The sequence below is a fragment of the Hemiscyllium ocellatum genome, chromosome 35 (genome assembly GCF_020745735.1).
Source record: "Hemiscyllium ocellatum isolate sHemOce1 chromosome 35, sHemOce1.pat.X.cur, whole genome shotgun sequence".
NCBI lineage: Eukaryota > Metazoa > Chordata > Chondrichthyes > Orectolobiformes > Hemiscylliidae > Hemiscyllium > Hemiscyllium ocellatum.
This window is the reverse complement of record NC_083435.1, coordinates 7874298-7890944: the sequence shown is the minus strand read 5'-3', so window position 1 is coordinate 7890944 and position 16647 is coordinate 7874298. Positions and strand designations below refer to the sequence as shown.

At 44.7% G+C, this 16647-nt stretch overlaps 1 protein-coding gene across 1 annotated transcript in view; it reads right to left on the bottom strand.

Moving 5' to 3' along the window:
- LOC132832941 (cytochrome P450 2K1-like) overlaps positions 1-16647 on the bottom strand; it is a 55663-nt gene that overhangs the window by 1334 nt on the left and 37682 nt on the right. The window contains exons 4-10 of the mRNA XM_060851184.1: positions 16428-16590; positions 13731-13880; positions 11304-11464; positions 8503-8676; positions 6537-6678; positions 4599-4786; positions 4037-4178 (exon numbers count right to left, since the gene is read on the bottom strand). Of these exons, the coding sequence (XP_060707167.1) occupies positions 4037-4178; positions 4599-4786; positions 6537-6678; positions 8503-8676; positions 11304-11464; positions 13731-13880; positions 16428-16590 (1120 nt within the window). The remainder of the gene's footprint in view (positions 1-4036; positions 4179-4598; positions 4787-6536; positions 6679-8502; positions 8677-11303; positions 11465-13730; positions 13881-16427; positions 16591-16647) is intronic.

Below are 16647 nucleotides of genomic sequence, written 5' to 3'. Positions count from 1 at the left end.
TTAAAAATCACACAAGACCAGGTTTTAGTCCAACAGATTTATTTGGAAGCACTAGCTTTTAGAGCGCTGCTCCTTCATCAGGTGGTTGTGGGACAGGATCATAAGACACAGAATTTATAGCAAAAGATTCTGTGTCTTATGGTCCTGCTCCACAGTTGAAGGGGCAGGGTCTGAAAGCTTGTGCTTCCAAGTAAACCTGTTGGATTATATCCTGGTGGTGTGTGATTTTTAATTTTGACCGCCCTAGACCAATATCAGCATCTCCAAATCATGGAATCTAAAGACGTGTAGGTCAGGTGGATTGGCCATGCTCCTTTGCCCAAAGTATTCAGGGATGTGTAGGTTAGGTGCATTAGTCAGGGGTAAAAACAATGACTGCAGATGCTGGAAACCAGATTCTGGATCAGTGGTGCTGGAAGAGCACAGCAGTTCAGGCAGCATCCAAAGTGCAGCGAAATTGACATTCCCCGTCACTTCCGCCTTCATCATGGCCACTCCCTAACGCCCCTCACAATTCCTCATGCATCACACGTGACATCACTTCCGCCCCTCACATCATCGCTGATGCCACACGCTCAGTGACTTCCGCCACCCCAACTGCCGTGGTCACCACCACCTCCGCCCCCACCAGCGCCACTCACCTGCATTCTGCTGACTGGCCCCCCCACAGACCCCACTGTCACTATCTCTGCCCCCCAGAACCCCGAGGGGAACACTTCCCCTGGTCATGACTCCACCCCATTCCCCCCACCATCACACCCATTCCAGGTACTGGCTCCGACCCCACTCCCAGCTCCACACCCACACCAGATCCCAGCTCCCAGCCCTGCCGAGTTTTCACCATCCCTCTAGACCTTCCCCTCACTGAGGGCGAACGATCAGTCCTCAGCAAAGAACTCACCTTCATCCCCCTCCGTCCACGCATCAATGAATTTAATACACGTCGTGACGTCGAACACTTCTGCAGCCTCTGACCTTACTTTCACAATCAGGACTCCCGCCAACCTTCCGAGGACCCCTTCGCCCACCTCCAACACACTGCATCCACCTGGACACCCCGCGCTGGCCTATTACCTGCCCTTGACCTCTTCATTTCCAACTGCTGCCGGACATTAACCACCTCAATCGGTCTACCCCTCTCCCCCACTCCAACCTCTCACCCTCACAACGCGCAGCCCTCCAATCCCTCTGCTCCAATCCCAACCTCACCATCAAGCCAGCAAATAAAGGAGGCACAGTGGTAGTCTGGCGCACTGACCTCTACACCGCTGAAGCCAAATGCCAACTCGAGGACACCTCTACCTACTGTCCCCTCGACCATGACCCCACCCCCCCCCCACCACCAAACCATCATTTCCCAGAACATACAGAATCTCATCACTTCAGGAGATCTCCCACCCACAGCTTCCAACCTCATAGTCCGGGAACCCCGCACTGCCCGGTTCTACCTCCTTCCCAAGATCCACAAGTCTGACCACCCAGGCCGACCCATTGTCTCAGCATGCTCCTGCCCCACTGAACTCATCTCCACCTATCTCAACACTGTCCTATCCCCCCTAGTCCAGGAACTCCCCACATATGTTCAAGACACCACCCACGCCTCTACCTCCTCCAAGACTTCTGTTTCCCCGGCCCCCCCAACGCCTCATCTTCACCATGGATATTCAATCCCTCTACACCTCCCATCTGCCATGACCAGGGCCTCCAAGCCCTCCGTTTTTTCTTCTTCAGACATCCCCAAGTGTACCTTTCCACCGACACTCTCATTCGTTTGGCCGAACTGGTCCTCACCCTTAACAATTTCTCCTTTGAATCCTCCCACTTCCTCCAGACCAAAGGGGTAGCCATGGGCACATGTATGGGCCCCAGCTATGCCTGTCTCTTTGTTGGCTACGTAGAACAGTTGATCTTCTGTAATTACACCGGCACCACTCCCCACCTCTTCCTCCACTACACTGATGACTGCATTGGTGCCACCTCATGCTCCCGCGAGGAGGTTGAGCAATTCATCAACTTCACCAACACATTCCACCCTGACCTTAAATTTACCTGGACCATCTCTGACACCTCCCTCCCCTTCCTGGACCTCTCCATCTCCATTAATGATGACCAACTTGACACTGACATTTTTTACAAACCCACCGACTCCCACAGCTACCTGGATTACACCTCTTCCCACCCTACCTCTTGCAAAAATGCCATCCCATATTCCCAATTCCTCCGCCTCCGCCGTATCTGCTCCCAGGAGGACCAGTTCCACCACAGAACACACCAGATGGTCTCCTTCTTTAGAGACCGCAATTTCCCTTCCCACGTAGTTAAAGATGCCCTCCAATGCATCTCATCCACATCCCGCACCTCCGCCCTCAGACCCCACCCCTCCAACCGTAACAAGGACAGAGCGCCCCTGGTGCTCACCTTCCACCCTACAAACCTTCGCATAAACCAAATCATCCGCCGACATTTCCGCCACCCCCAAAAAGACCCCACCACCAGGGATATATTTCCCTCCCCACCTCTTTCTGCCTTCCGCAAAAACCGTGCCCTCCATGACTACCTGGTCAGGTCCACGCCTCCCTACGACCCACCCTCCCATCCTGGCACTTTCCCCTGCCACCGCAGGAACTGTAAAAACTTGCACCCACACCTCCTCCCTCACCTCTATCCAAGGCCCTAAAGGAGCCTTCCACATCCATCAAAGTTTTACCTGCACATCCACCAATTTCATTTATTGGGGAGACTGGGCGCCTCCTAGCAGAGCGCTTTAGGGAACATCTCCGGGACACCCGCACCAATCAACCACACTGCCCCATGGCCCAACATTTCAACTCCCCCTCCCACTCTGTCAAGGACATGGAGGTCCTGGGCCTCCTTCACTGCCGTTCCCTCACCACCAGACGCCTGGAGGAAGAACGCCTCATCTTCCGCTTCGGAACACTTCAACCCCAGGGCATCAATGTGGACTTCAACAGTTTCCACATTGCCCCTTCCCCCACCTCACCCTAGTTCCAAACTTCCAGCTCAGCACTGTCCCCATGACTTGTCCTACCTGCCTATCTTCTTTTCCATCTATCCACTCCACCCTCTCCTCCCTGACCTATCACCTTCATCCCTCCCCCACTCACCCATTGTACTCTATGCTACTTTCTCCCCACCCCCACCCTCCTCTAGCTTATCTCTCCACGCTTCAGGCTCACTGCCTTTATTCCTGATGAAGAGCTTTTGCCCGAAACGTCGATTTCGCTGCACTTTGGATGCTGCGTGAACTGCTGTGCTCTTCCAGCACCACTGATCCAGCATTAGTCAGGGGGAACTGTGAGTAATAGTGTTGGGGAATTGGTCTAGGAGGGTTAATTTTCAGAGGGTCGGTGTGGATTTGTTGGGCCAAATAGCCTGTTTCCATACTGTAGCAATTCTATGAAGGTGATGATGCATTTTATTGGGATAAACATTGAAAAACAATATAAAATATGGGGTACAATTCTAAAGCAGGTTCAGCGACCTGGGTGTACATGTGCACTGATCATTGAAGGCAGCTGGATAGCTGGAAACAATAATGAGTAAAGCACACAGTCTCATCTTTATTAACAGGAATGTAAGGTACAAGAACAGGAGAAAGACAATGACTTGTCTAATTGTTAAGCTCAAGGTGATTCAACAATTTGATAGGGTCATTGAAGAGAAACCAATTCCTCTTGCTGGGGGAGAGTCCAGCATAAATGGCCATAACTTTAACATTTAAAACTAACTTGTTCAAGGACGTCAGGAAGCACTTATTCAGTTGAAATCGGAACTAAAGGCTTGTGGGGAGCAGGGAGTTTCAATTGAGAGAGGGGTTTTAAAGGTTACAGGATCCAGCTTAATTAAATAGAATTCAAATTCAGATGAGCTGTGATTTAATTACAAGTTGGAACAGATTCAAGAGCCTGACATACCTCTGAGTTTCCAAAGTGAAAATGCGTCAGTTATTTAGGTCAATGCAAATTAAGGAGAACTTTCTAGTTTTTAATGTGGTGTAACTGCTCAGCTGTGTTACCTGTAGAGAAAGGCATGAAGGCATCTCTCTTCACAAACTTGCCCGCAGCGTCCAGGAAATGAGCTGGGTTGAACTCATCAGGCTTTTCCCATTGGCTTTTGTCATAAAGCACTGAGGCCAATAAAGGAATAATGTAAGTTCCCTGTGGACAAAATTAACATAGTCATCACTTATGGTGCAGTTTGTTATTGTGAAGCCAGACTGTGCAGGAAAGTCAAATTGGATTTTGTTGACATTTCAAGTCAAATGGTGAATGATCCCAAAACCAGACCAAGTAGGTCTGAGGTCCAATTAGCAAATTCGGTTGGCAAGTTATGAACACCAGCTGAGGACCCTTAGGAAGCTGGCCAGTTGAGTGGATAGACAGCTTGAACAGTCGGACACTGTGTACAGGGAAAAGCCATGTTTCTAATTCACTTTTTATTATGCTGAATAAATAATCGGCAACTAATTTGCTCAGTTTTGTCAGTCTTCTGTGAAATTTCTGTAAAACAATGCGACATGATGCCCCCTACAATTGGTCCAACAAGTTCTATCTTGCGACAGATTTGCATCCACCTACCTTCGGGATGAAATATCCTTGGAAATTGACATCCACCGTTGTCGATCGGGGGATGCCCAATGGGGCGATGTTCGCAAACCTCTGGACCTCATGGATTACAGCGTCAGTGTAGGGCATATACTTCCTGTCGTCCATCCTGGGAGATCGCTCTGATCCGATCACTCGGTCAATTTCTTCCTGAACTTTCCCTAAAACACAGGAAGGTTGAGATATGTGGAAATGTGACTTGAAGGGAATGCGAAATGGGTGGTGCCGCATCTGAAGGCTGTTACACTCACCTACTGAATCCTGAGGGGAGGGTACAATGGGCAGCCTGTGCCATACACCCCCTCCCTTTCTGTGCTTCCATCCAAAACTCAAGTTCACATAGTACGATCCAGGTTATACAGCAAAGGAAAAAGCAATGTTCCTGGTGACTCTGAAGTTGTTCAGTTTGATGCAAGTATACAGTATATCTGATGGTTTGAGGTTGGAGTGTCTGAGCCATGTCTCACTCTCTGAACTACTCCAGATCATTCCAACAGATCAACTCAGTTGCAGGAGCTAGATGGCAAGGCAGGAGTTTGGGCTGTTATTGGGGTGATGAGGGATTTCAGGATAGTCTAGGAAGCCACAATGGATGTTGTGGAAGCTAGTGGGAGAGCAGTGACTTATCAATGCCATGTGACTCTATAGTTATAGCTGGTTAAATTCTGCTCCTGTCCACACTGAGAGAGCCCTGAGCCTTTAGTTCCTGCAAAGTTCTGGCCAGGAATTTGTCAAATGTTGAGTGTCCATTCTGAAAGGTCACACCGAGGACTTTTCAAGGTTCCTCATTTCTTTTTCACTGAGACTGAGTGAGCAGCTATGAATGTCCAGAATTTATATTTTTTTATCTTCCATTTGGAAAATCATTTACTCCAGCCCAGTCAGACAGACACAATGTCTATAGAAACACAGAAACAGCAGGAGGCCATTCAGCCCCTCAGCCTTGTTCTACTATTCAATTTAGATCATGTCTGACTTGTTTCTTATTTTATTGACTTATTTCTGTTCCAGAACTCTAAGCTAACAAAACTCCATCAAGCTCAGTTTTGAAATTTTCAGTTGACTCCTGACTTTGACAACTTTTGGAGTGGGGGAAGAGAAGTCCAGTCTTTCATTACTGTTTGTGTGAGGAACAGCTATCGAACACTATCCCTGAATGGTCTTGCTCCAATTTTAAGGTTATGCTCTCTTATTCTGGTCTCTCCACCTGCAACCACACCTCCTACTCTATCACTTAACTTTGCCAGAAAAAAATTCAGTTTATCAGTCCAACCAAACCTTGCAATCACATAAGGTGCCCTAGTTTGATCGTCGAATCATTGAATCTGCACCGACCCTCTAAAGAGCATTCCACTGAGATCCACCCCATCCCCATCATTCCCACGGCTAACCCACCTAGACTAAACATCCCGAGACACTACACAGCAATATGGCACAGCCAATCCTCCTCATCTGCACATCTTTGAACTGTGGGAGGATACCCACGCAGACAATGTGAATGTGCAAACTCCACACAGTCAGTCACTCACGGCGGGAACAGAACCCAGTCCCTAGTGCTGTGACGCAGCAGTGCTAAACACTGTGTCACCTTACCACCCAATCATTAATTAATTATCAATCATTAATCTTCTACAATTCAAGGGGATATGAACTTGGTCTGTACAACCTGTGCCATAATGAAACCACGATATCATTGTACTTTCCTCTTGAGTACGTCGTCACTTCTACAGAATTGGAAAGTCAGGAAGCAGATGTTTTCAGACATCTAACTGACCAGGGAAAGATTCCGTCCCTATGTTGAGTCAGTGGGAAGGAACAGGGATCCCTTGTCAATTGATGCACCAGAGTGAGATGCTGACTATGAAATGGAGCTGGAAAAAAATGAAAGGAATATTTGATGTTTTTCTTTACCCTGGATCTTGGGGTATTTCATCATGATGTAAAGTGCCCAGCGAATGGTGGTGGCCGCAGTTCCCATTCCAGCAATGAACAGGTCACTCGTTGTGATCACTAGGTTCTTTTCATGGAAGTATGTGTTTGGGTTTCCCGCCTCCTTGAAAGGGAAGTGGAGGATCACAGAATGAGTTCAGAATAGTCAGTGCTCTGTTTCTATTAGTCTGTATAGAGCATAGAACACTACAGTGCAGTACAAGCCCTTAGGCCCTCGATATTGTGCCGACCTGTGAATCCCATCTAACCAACACTATTTTAATATTATTCTTATGTTTATCCAGTGACCATTTAAATGCCTTTAACATTGGTGGGTCTATTACTATTGCAGGTAGGGTGTTCCACGCCCCTACTACTCTCTGAGTAAAGAACTTACCTCTGACATCTGTCCGATATCTATCACCCCTCAATTTAAAGCTATGTCTCCTCATGCTAGCCATCACCATCTGAGGAAAAAGGCTCTCACTGTCCACCCTATCTAATCTTCTGATCACCTTGTATGCCTGATTTGTATTTTTACCATTCTCTCAGGCATTATTAATCTGTGAGTGAAATTTAATGGCAACTCCATTTTACTCTGCTGTATAAATTATTGCTGTAATTCCACATGCTGATACTCTGAAGTTGAGAGATTTAGACTGTTCAGTAATCTCTCATACCGCTGCACTGACTTCCAAAAGGTTTGAGATTGTGTTAGCCTGAAAGGGAGACTTGCATTTATTTAGCACTTTTCACAACCTCAGAACATTCCAAAGAACTTTTCAGCTCATAAAGTACTTGTGAAACGAAGCCTGTCAAAAGACCATAAGACACTGGAGCTAAAGTTGGCCATTAAGCCCCATCCCCCACATTGCTCTGCTCCACCATTCAATGAGATCATCGCTGATCTGGTATCCCTCAAAACTATTTCCCTGCATTTTCTCATCCCCTTGATACCCTTAGTGGTTAAAACTCTGTCTCTTTCGGCGTTGAATAGACTCAGTGAGCCATCCTCAATAGCTGTCCGTGGTAAAGAGTTCCACAGATTTATTACTCTCTGAAGGAAGAAATTCCTCCTCATGTCTGTCTTAAATGTACAACCCCTTGTTCAGAGTTTACATTGCCTGGTCCTGGACTCTCCCACAAGAGGAAACAACTTTTCCATGTCTACACTCTCCAGTCCTCTAAAAATCTTGCATGCTTCAATACGTTTGCCTCTCATTCTTCTTTATTCCAAACAATGTAGGCCCAATATACTCAAACCCTCCTCATATCATAGTTCCTCTATATCTGGTATCAGTCTAGTGAACATCCTGTGGACTGCCTTTAAGGCCAGTCCTTAGACAAGGCACCCAAAACTGGTCACAGTGTTCCAGCTGTGGTCTGACTAGTGCGTTGTATCATTTTAACAAAACCTTCCTCCTTCTACATTCCATTCCCTTTAAAAAGTAAGGGTCAACATTCTATTCACCTTCCCTTTTACTCACTGAACTTGGGTGCTGGTTTTTGTGATTCTTGATGAAGAGTCCCAGATCTCTCTGTTGGAAACACACAATCGATTTGTGAACAGCAGGGCCTCACAATCAGAAGCATGGCAGTGAGGTAATATATTGTATGTTTGAGTTTAATGTTATTGTCGAGAGTTAAATATTGGACAGAATGTCCTCACTCTTCTTCAAAATATTACAATGGGGTTTTTTAAAATGCAAATCCACCTAAGGGGTGTTAGGTTGGTTTATCATCCCACCTACACAGCATCAGGTAGGCAGTGCAGCATTCCCCCAGTACCGACCTGGACTGTCAGTCTAGTAGTCAGACAGTTGGACTGTCTGCTCAAGTCCTTGTAGTGTAACCTGAGCTACTAACTCCAAGGTAGGAGTCCTGCCCACTGAGACAGGAGCTGACTGCCGTTGAAATTTTATCTTCATAATTTGTAGACTGATCATACCTCTCGCTGTTTGACAATGTACGTATCAATGAAGCTCCTGATATCATTCTCGTTCATCTCCTGTTGTTTAACTTTGATGATCTCTGTTAAACATGTCTTCAGCATCTCAAATTGCTTGCAGATCTCTTTGTGGCTTCCAGGTAGAAATCTCAGAAATGGATAAGCATTGAACACCTGCCAAACATTGCAGTAAACTAGTACTTACTGGCAAAATATACTGGTATATGCATGAAATCATAGCTTCCAAGGAAGATGTTGACACAGGAGAGAATAAGAGGTGTTGAAACACATTTAGCAACAATTTCATCTGAGGGAACATTATGATATTGAAACACATTTATCCTTTTAATGAAATTTTAACCTACGTACTTTAAATAAGGTAGCATCCATTGCAATGAAGATTCATAAGATAGTGTTTTTATTATTCCTGAAATCCTTTGGTCTCAAATGGAGGACATATGGATTTTTGTTTTCAGTCCTGTGAACATTTTATTTTTGTTTTGAAAGGTCAGGAAATGATTTTGAACACTGAGGTCAAAAAAAAAACATCATGTGGTTTCAGCTAAATGAACAGCAAACCAATTAGGGAGATAATTGCTGAGGTGTTTGCTGACCTGCATTGTGTGTGTGTGTGTGTGTGTGTGTGTGTGTGTGTGTGTGTGTGTGTGTGTGTGTGTGTGTGTGTGTGTGTGTGTGTGTGTGTGTGTGTGTGTGTGTGACAGAGAGAGAGAAGGGGTCAGAAATCCTGAGTTGCTCAGAAGTTAGTGAGAAAAATATCCAGAAGCAGGATTCTGGTGTAAGATAGAAAGACAAGCCTAATGAAGACTTGAGTTTAAGGAGCTCATGGTAATCAGTAAGTGAGCAGTACTTTTAAAAGTCTAAGGGAGAGACATTAACTGAAGAAAGCAGCATCATGTGAATGCACTGGAACTTACCAAAATTGATCAATTACAGCCATGCCAGCTGATCAAGAAGCTTTAGCACAGAGATAGGGCTGATATTTCACTGAGGTTTGAATATCTGAAGTCTATTGCTGGGCTGAAAGGGATAAGTCTTTCTTTCTGATGTTTGTACTGAGGTGATTCCCAATAGCGCTGGGATAGTGTCATATAGTTTTCTTTGCCTTTTATGTATGGTCCATGTTCCTTTTTGAAGATTGATCATTTCTTGTGAATAATTTCAGAGACTGAGCTCCAGGGTAAACTATTAAACCTTTCCCTTTTAGCAGCAGTAATTTGTAGGAAAATACAAAACAGGAATTAATGGACTCTGGCACTCGATTAGCTGTGGCCGATCTGTGTTGGAGAGATTGATGGTGTAAGCAGACAGACTGAGTACCCATTATTCCCCCACCTGCCTTTCTCCTCCAATGGCCTGAGCAGAAAGGGGATTCATACTGTGGCATACATTAGAGAGGTTCATTCAAACTTAACCACAGTCTATTTTCATGCAATGTAAGGTTAACTCAATCATCTCTAGCAGTACAGAATCAGTCAAGGCTGCTCAGCATTAGTTTCACATAATGCTCACAGGACGGCTCAAAGCCAGAGCTTTCTGACCGAGGCAATTTGACTTCAACAACTGAGTGAAGCCGGCAGCCAAAGATGACAGCAGCACTTAAAGTGAAAAGTGTCTTTTTCTTTACAATGCAATCCTTCTCTTTGCAATCAGGCAACAAAACTGGCTCCAACTGTGATGGATGAAGGTGTTACTGTGTGTATCTGGAGCGTCTGGCTGTGCTCGGGTTCTAGGGGCTCACATACTCCAGTAGTAGTACTTATCAATTGTCAGTACAAATTCAATGAGCTGAAGGGCCTCTTCTGTATGATTCTACAATTCTGTGTGAGGCTAGCCATCTTTCAATTCATTGAAAAGGTCTGCTTTGTAGAATGATCAGGAAGTAGTTCTGCTGGAAAAAGGCACAGCATGTTGAAGCATTTTGCCTTCCATCATCAGGATGGTTTGCAAGAATAGCAGCTTAAAGGGAAAGGCAACATTGAAACTGCCTGATTTGTGCCAAATGGATTGGTAGGTATTGCCAGGAAAATTCACCAGTTACTGATTACTGACAGTAATAGCCAAGCTTTACTGAAATGTTAAACCATGTAACTCTGATGCTTCAAGGCGTGGCCCTGGGAAATGAACCAGTGAATGGTTGTCACCTGTTTTGTTGAGTTGCAACAGAGGCAGTGCAAAGGCATGTTCTGTCTGTCTGTATTGAACAGGGTCCTGTCTGTTAATAAATGCAGCTTCCAATACACATGGACGCAAATTGCTTATCACTGTAATTCTTTGTACACTCAGAATTATTCAGCAAGTGTTACGGGTTCTGCAAGTGTAGGGTGGTTGGATACAGTCAGTAACAAAAACAGAAATCACTGGAGAAACTCAGCAGGTCTGGCAGCATTTGCAGAGAGAAAGCAAAGTCAGTGTTTCAGGTCCTGTGACCCTGCTTCAGAACTCATACAGGCAGTATCTTGCTTATTGCAAACAGCCAAAGATATATACTGTCTGGTACAATCCTCCAGTCTATTGGAGGAATGGCCAACATACCTGGCATCACACAGGAACTAAAATTCAGCTACCTCAACTTTCATTTTTGTGACAGACAGATATCTTTTTGGCTTAATGACAGCATATCATTAGTTATGCACATGGTTTGTGTTGTTACTGCATTGTAGCAACAAGCTTCAAGCTGTTGCTCAAACATTTGAGACACTTTACCCTTTCTGATCAATATCCAATGGTTATTGCAATCTCTAAATGATGACGTTCGCTGAGTTGTCAGATGCTGACGTTACCTGGACCATGGGGCTGCCAAGTAGTCGAAAGCTTTCGTGGACCATGTTTCCTATGCTGAGAAACGTCTTGTCATCATAATCAAACCGGTCTCCAAATACTATGGAGCAGATGACGTTGGCTGTCGCAAAGTTCGTGATAACATCCGTGTCAAATGGCTGACCTGAAAACATGACGTTGCAGAATGGGGACATGATATCAGTCAATTGCAGAGGTTTACATGAAGCCGGGTGGGAGTGAATGTTTCCAAAGCTGCCTCATTCATTTTTAAAATATAATCATTTTCCATTTAGTACCTACTCACCCATTCTATCATCGATATATACACCCATGCTATTAGATGCATTAATTGGTACATTTTTAAAAATTCACTTTGGAAGATGGGGTATCACTTGCTGGACCCAGCATTTATTGCCCGTCCCTAGTTGCCCTTGAGAAGGTGGGGGGCTGGGGGGGAGGGGAACTACCTTCTCCAACCACTGCAGTCCATGTTCTGTGGATTGCCCCACATCAGAGGGAATTCCAGGGTTTTGAACCAGTGACAGTGAAGGAATGCTGATATACTTCCAAGTCAGGATGGTGAGCGGCTCGGGGAGGGGGGTCTTGAAGATGATAGTGTTCCCATTATCTGCTGCCCTTGTTCTTCTGAATAGAAGTGGTCGTGAGTTTGGAAGGTGCTGTCTGAGGATCATTGGTGAATTTCAGCAGTGCAAGTCATAGATGGCACACACTACTGCTACTGAGCGTCGGTAGTGGAGAGTGTGGACTTGAATTTGAATTTAAATTCAAATGGATGCTTGTGGATGCAGATCAATCAAGTGGCTGCTTTGTCCTGGATGGTATCAAGCTTCTTAAGTGTTTTTGGAGTTGCACCCATCCAGGCAAGTGGGGAGTATTCTATCACACTCCTGGTTTTGACAGTGGATAGAAAGTGGGCAGGCTTTCGGGAGTCAGGAGGTGTGTTACTTGCCGCAGTATTCCTAGCCTCTGCTCTGCTCTTGTAGCCACTGTATTTATGTGATGAGTCCAGTTGAGTTTCTAATCAATGATAACTCCCAGGATGTTGCTAGTGGGGGATTTAATATTCGTAACATCATTGAATGCCAAGGGACAGTGGTTAGTGTCAGATCCATATGTATACCTGGTCATTTCCTGGCTAGAAAGCTGGAAATATTTCTAATACCATTTCCAATTCAGAACATTAATGAAAAAAGATATGTTTTCGAATTCCAGTTCTGTTGATGTGGAGTTATCGTGTTATCTCCATCAGAATCATTTTTGGTACCACCACCCATTCTTGTGGTCCTAGTCTAAATTACCGATACCAAGTGGGGAAAGATATCCACTAAAGTGTTCTCCAGAAGAGGGATCAATCTTGATAAACAGAAGAATGTATTACATCGTAGTTAATATCTCGTTACAAAACAACTGAGTCAGACGAGAGCACTTTGTAAGACCTCAGACTGTACTTTGGAAGAAGTAGACGCTACTGTTAACGGCATAGACTTCTCAAATAGACCAACAACAGGAAAACTGGTTAGGTCGTCTCAGGATCAGCCCAACATATCCTAATGGGTGGAGCTCATCTTGTGAGGCAGTTAACCTTTTCAGGTACTTTATATCTTATATAAGAAATCATCTTCACAGCTGTGATACTTGCTGTTTCAAAATCCAGTTAATCTCATGATTGATAGAAATTTTTAAAATATATATTGTCGCTGAACTATAGGTTCCGATGCTGTTATCTCCTCTGATTCAGCTCAGCTTGGACCCTTATCCTCGCCCATCTGTATTCCTGATTTTCCTTGTTCCACTCTTGCAGTCAGCTGCCAAACTGAAAATCCCTCTCTAAACATCTTGACCTCTCTGTCTCTCTTTCTATCTCTCAGACCTTCCTTACCATTTATCTCCTGGGCAAACATTTTGAGTCTACCATCTCCTCATGTGGCTCAGTCGCCAATGTGAGTTGGTAATGTACCCGGGATCGCTGAATGTGTTGAAAGCTCTGTATAAAAGTGGATGGCTTCTGGTGGTTAATTTTCTACTCGGCTGTTCTTGGCCTGCTACTTCTGCCTCCACCATGGGTGACTGAGTCATTGAGATCCAGTCAACAAGTACAGGACAGAAGTGGCAGGGAACCTGATCATTTAATGGGACTCACTTCTATCCATTAAGTTAAATAATTAATCCATTCAGATAGGCTCTCCTTCAGGCACCTGCAAGTAGTTCAATGTCTCTTGATGCAGGAAGGGGAGAAAAATATCCTTTTGAATTATTTTAATCTATCATTTTACATTTTAATAAAATACATTTCCCAGTTTGGGTCTAAGTGGGAGAGTAAGGCGTGACCTTTAACATATCTGTGTGGGAGGTTGGTATGTGTGAGCACTGTCTCTTTGGATGGTAATACTGAGCTAACACGTACTCACCTTTGTACGAGTCAATCTTTTTCACCAGGAATCCAGCTTCCTCAACGATCTTGTCCTCAATAGATTTCTTGCCCATTCCGAAATCTCGCAGGGTTGAGAGCATGAACCTTCTCATTTGTTTCCATGGATCCCCATTGGACCAAACAACACCTACAGGTCAATCGAAAGAGCTGGTCAAATCTAAAAGTCTTTTCTCAGACAGGTGAAGCTGTCAAATGCTAGTTGAGTTTACCAGCGTGGCAGAAACACTGTGTAAGATTCTATAGAATTGTACAGAATAAATAGAGGGCCTTCCATCCATCGTTACTGGGAGAAAGCTGTCCAACTTGTCTCATCACCTCGATTCATTCCTACAGCCTGCCATACTTTTCACTTTTCATTCCCTTTTGAACATCACAAATGAATCTTCACCCCTCCTCCCTTTCAGGCAGAACTTATTGAGCAAAATGTCTCTGCCCAATATTCCCCACCCCCCTTCTCCATTGCAGTTCTCCATATCTGATTGCATTATAATCTTTTCCCTCGCAGTTATCTCCTTTTTAAGCTTAGCTGTGTCAGCTACCCTCGTCATAAAAGAGAATGAAAGCTATTTCGTTCGCAGAATTTCAGTGGAAGATTTATAGGCTATTTCTGTACAAATGTGTGTGATATATCACAGTGCACCACCTGCATATAGACACTAACAGAAGCTATAAATCCCCTAACATCTTTAAAATGGAATTTGTGTGTATGTATGGCTCAGCACTATCTGTTGGGCTGAATGCCCTGTTTCTGGGCTGTCAAATTCTGTTTGAGCATGCTACGATAGATGGCATATTAGGGTCTACGCTTCTAATGTTGCAGTTACTCAAAGACACACACCAGCTGGAGATCTGTTCTAACACTCTGCAGTGGAGAATGATGAAGGGCTTATGCCCGAAACGTCGAATATCCTGTTCCTTGGATGCTGCCTGACCTGCTGCGCTTTTCCAGCAACACATTTTCAGCAGTGGAGAATGGGTGCCATGCAGACACTCCCTGCCTCTGCGATCATTCCCAAAATTTGGATCTTCCTGATTTGCTTTTTTAACTTGTTTTATTGTGAATGATTAAAGAGGATTGGCTTCTGAATTCTGTTGAACATCTCAGTTCCCACATTTGGCCCAATCGCAGGCTTCCCACATTGAGTTAGAGAGTCCTTAGGACAGTCCCGCATCATTTACAGTGTCTTCTTTCACAGCTCCACATTGACATTCACTCCAATTGAATGTTAAATGTATGGCAGCATTAAATAAAGTGAACTACAGATTTCACCCAGTGCCCTGGCCAACAGCCAAATCTCAACCGATAGCAGTAAAACAAATAGCATACTCCCGTGTTTGTAGGATTTTGCTGTGCATAGCTTAGTTGCTATATATTCATACAGAACGGAAACAGACCCTTCGTTCTAACCAGTCCATGCCGAACATAATCCCAAACTAAACTAGTTGCATCTGTCTGCACTTAACCCTTTTCCTTCCAAATCTTTCTTATCATGTGTCTATCCAAATGTCTTCTAAATGTAATTGTACCTGCATTCATGAGTGTGCGTGGTCATAGAACCATCATCATAGAATTCCTGCAGTGAGGAAGCAGGCCATTCAGCCCATTGAGTGCACACTGACCCTCCACAGACCATCCCACTCAGATTCACTCCATCCCCACAACCCTGCATTTCCCAGGCTAATCCACCTAGCCAGCACACCCCTGGATGCTCTGTGGCAATTTAGCATGGCCAATCCACCTCATCTGCACATCTTCGGACTGTGGGAGGAAACCGGAGCACCCAGAGGAAACCCACACAGACACAGGGAGAATGTGCGAACTCCACATAGACAGTTGCTCCAGAGTGGAATTGAACCTGTGTCCTTGGTGCTGTGAGGTAGCAGTGTGAACTACTGAGCCATATGATCTTTTACCATAAAAGGACAAGTCTTTCGATCTAGGACTTTTACAAAAATTGCTCTGAGGGATTATTCATGCTCAGCTTTCGATTTAAGTTCTCCAATCCACACAAAAAAAAATGTTTTTAAGCAACACGTTCATAGGTGTTATGGCACACCTCTGCAGCAGGTGGGACTTGAGTCCAGGTTTCCCGGGTCAGAGGTAGGGCCACTACCACTGCACCACAGTAGCCCTGACAAGCCACATATAATTGTCCCATTGAAATAAATATCATGCGGCACCAGTTTCCAATTATCCATTCATTGACGCTGGGTAATTAGGCTCGGAATTTCTCTCCTGGTGTTTTTGTCTTCAGTTTCGCAGACTACACTTGACTCCATTTTAATGAACCCGTTGCTGCCTAATGCCAGATCACAATCTTTTTCGGAATTCTTTATCGCAAACTCAGAACCGAATAGTGTGGGGTTACTGCATTTTCTTTCTCTTAATTCAAATTAAGATGACTGAGGAGACAGGGGAGTATTTGACTAGCTGGAACATTTTCTGCTTCAAGTAATCCCACTATCATGCTGTGTTAGTGTTGTAGATGGAATAAATAGCTTTCTGTTCTTACACCTCCAGTTACCTGTGGATTAATTTGATTGAGTATATTATTTCTAATGTATTAAGGAAGACTGGAAAGATGAGAGGCCAGTGTCAGGGATTGTTCCTTGCACCCCGATGTACTGCCAGTTCCTATAGCAGGGTCACACATTTTAATTAACAGGAGATTACCAGATCCTTCTTTAAGCACATTCATGATCGGTACATCAGGTCTTCCCAGGAATTCATCAGCGTGATTAATGAGGGCATTCTTCACTGTTTCATACCCAGCCAGCACCACCACCTTCTCCGGACCCAGGCTGACAGAGTACACTGAGCCATATTTTTCTGACAGCTGCAAGGAAAGAAACAAGCTATTAAATCTGTCTCTTAGCAGGTGGCCTGTTGCACT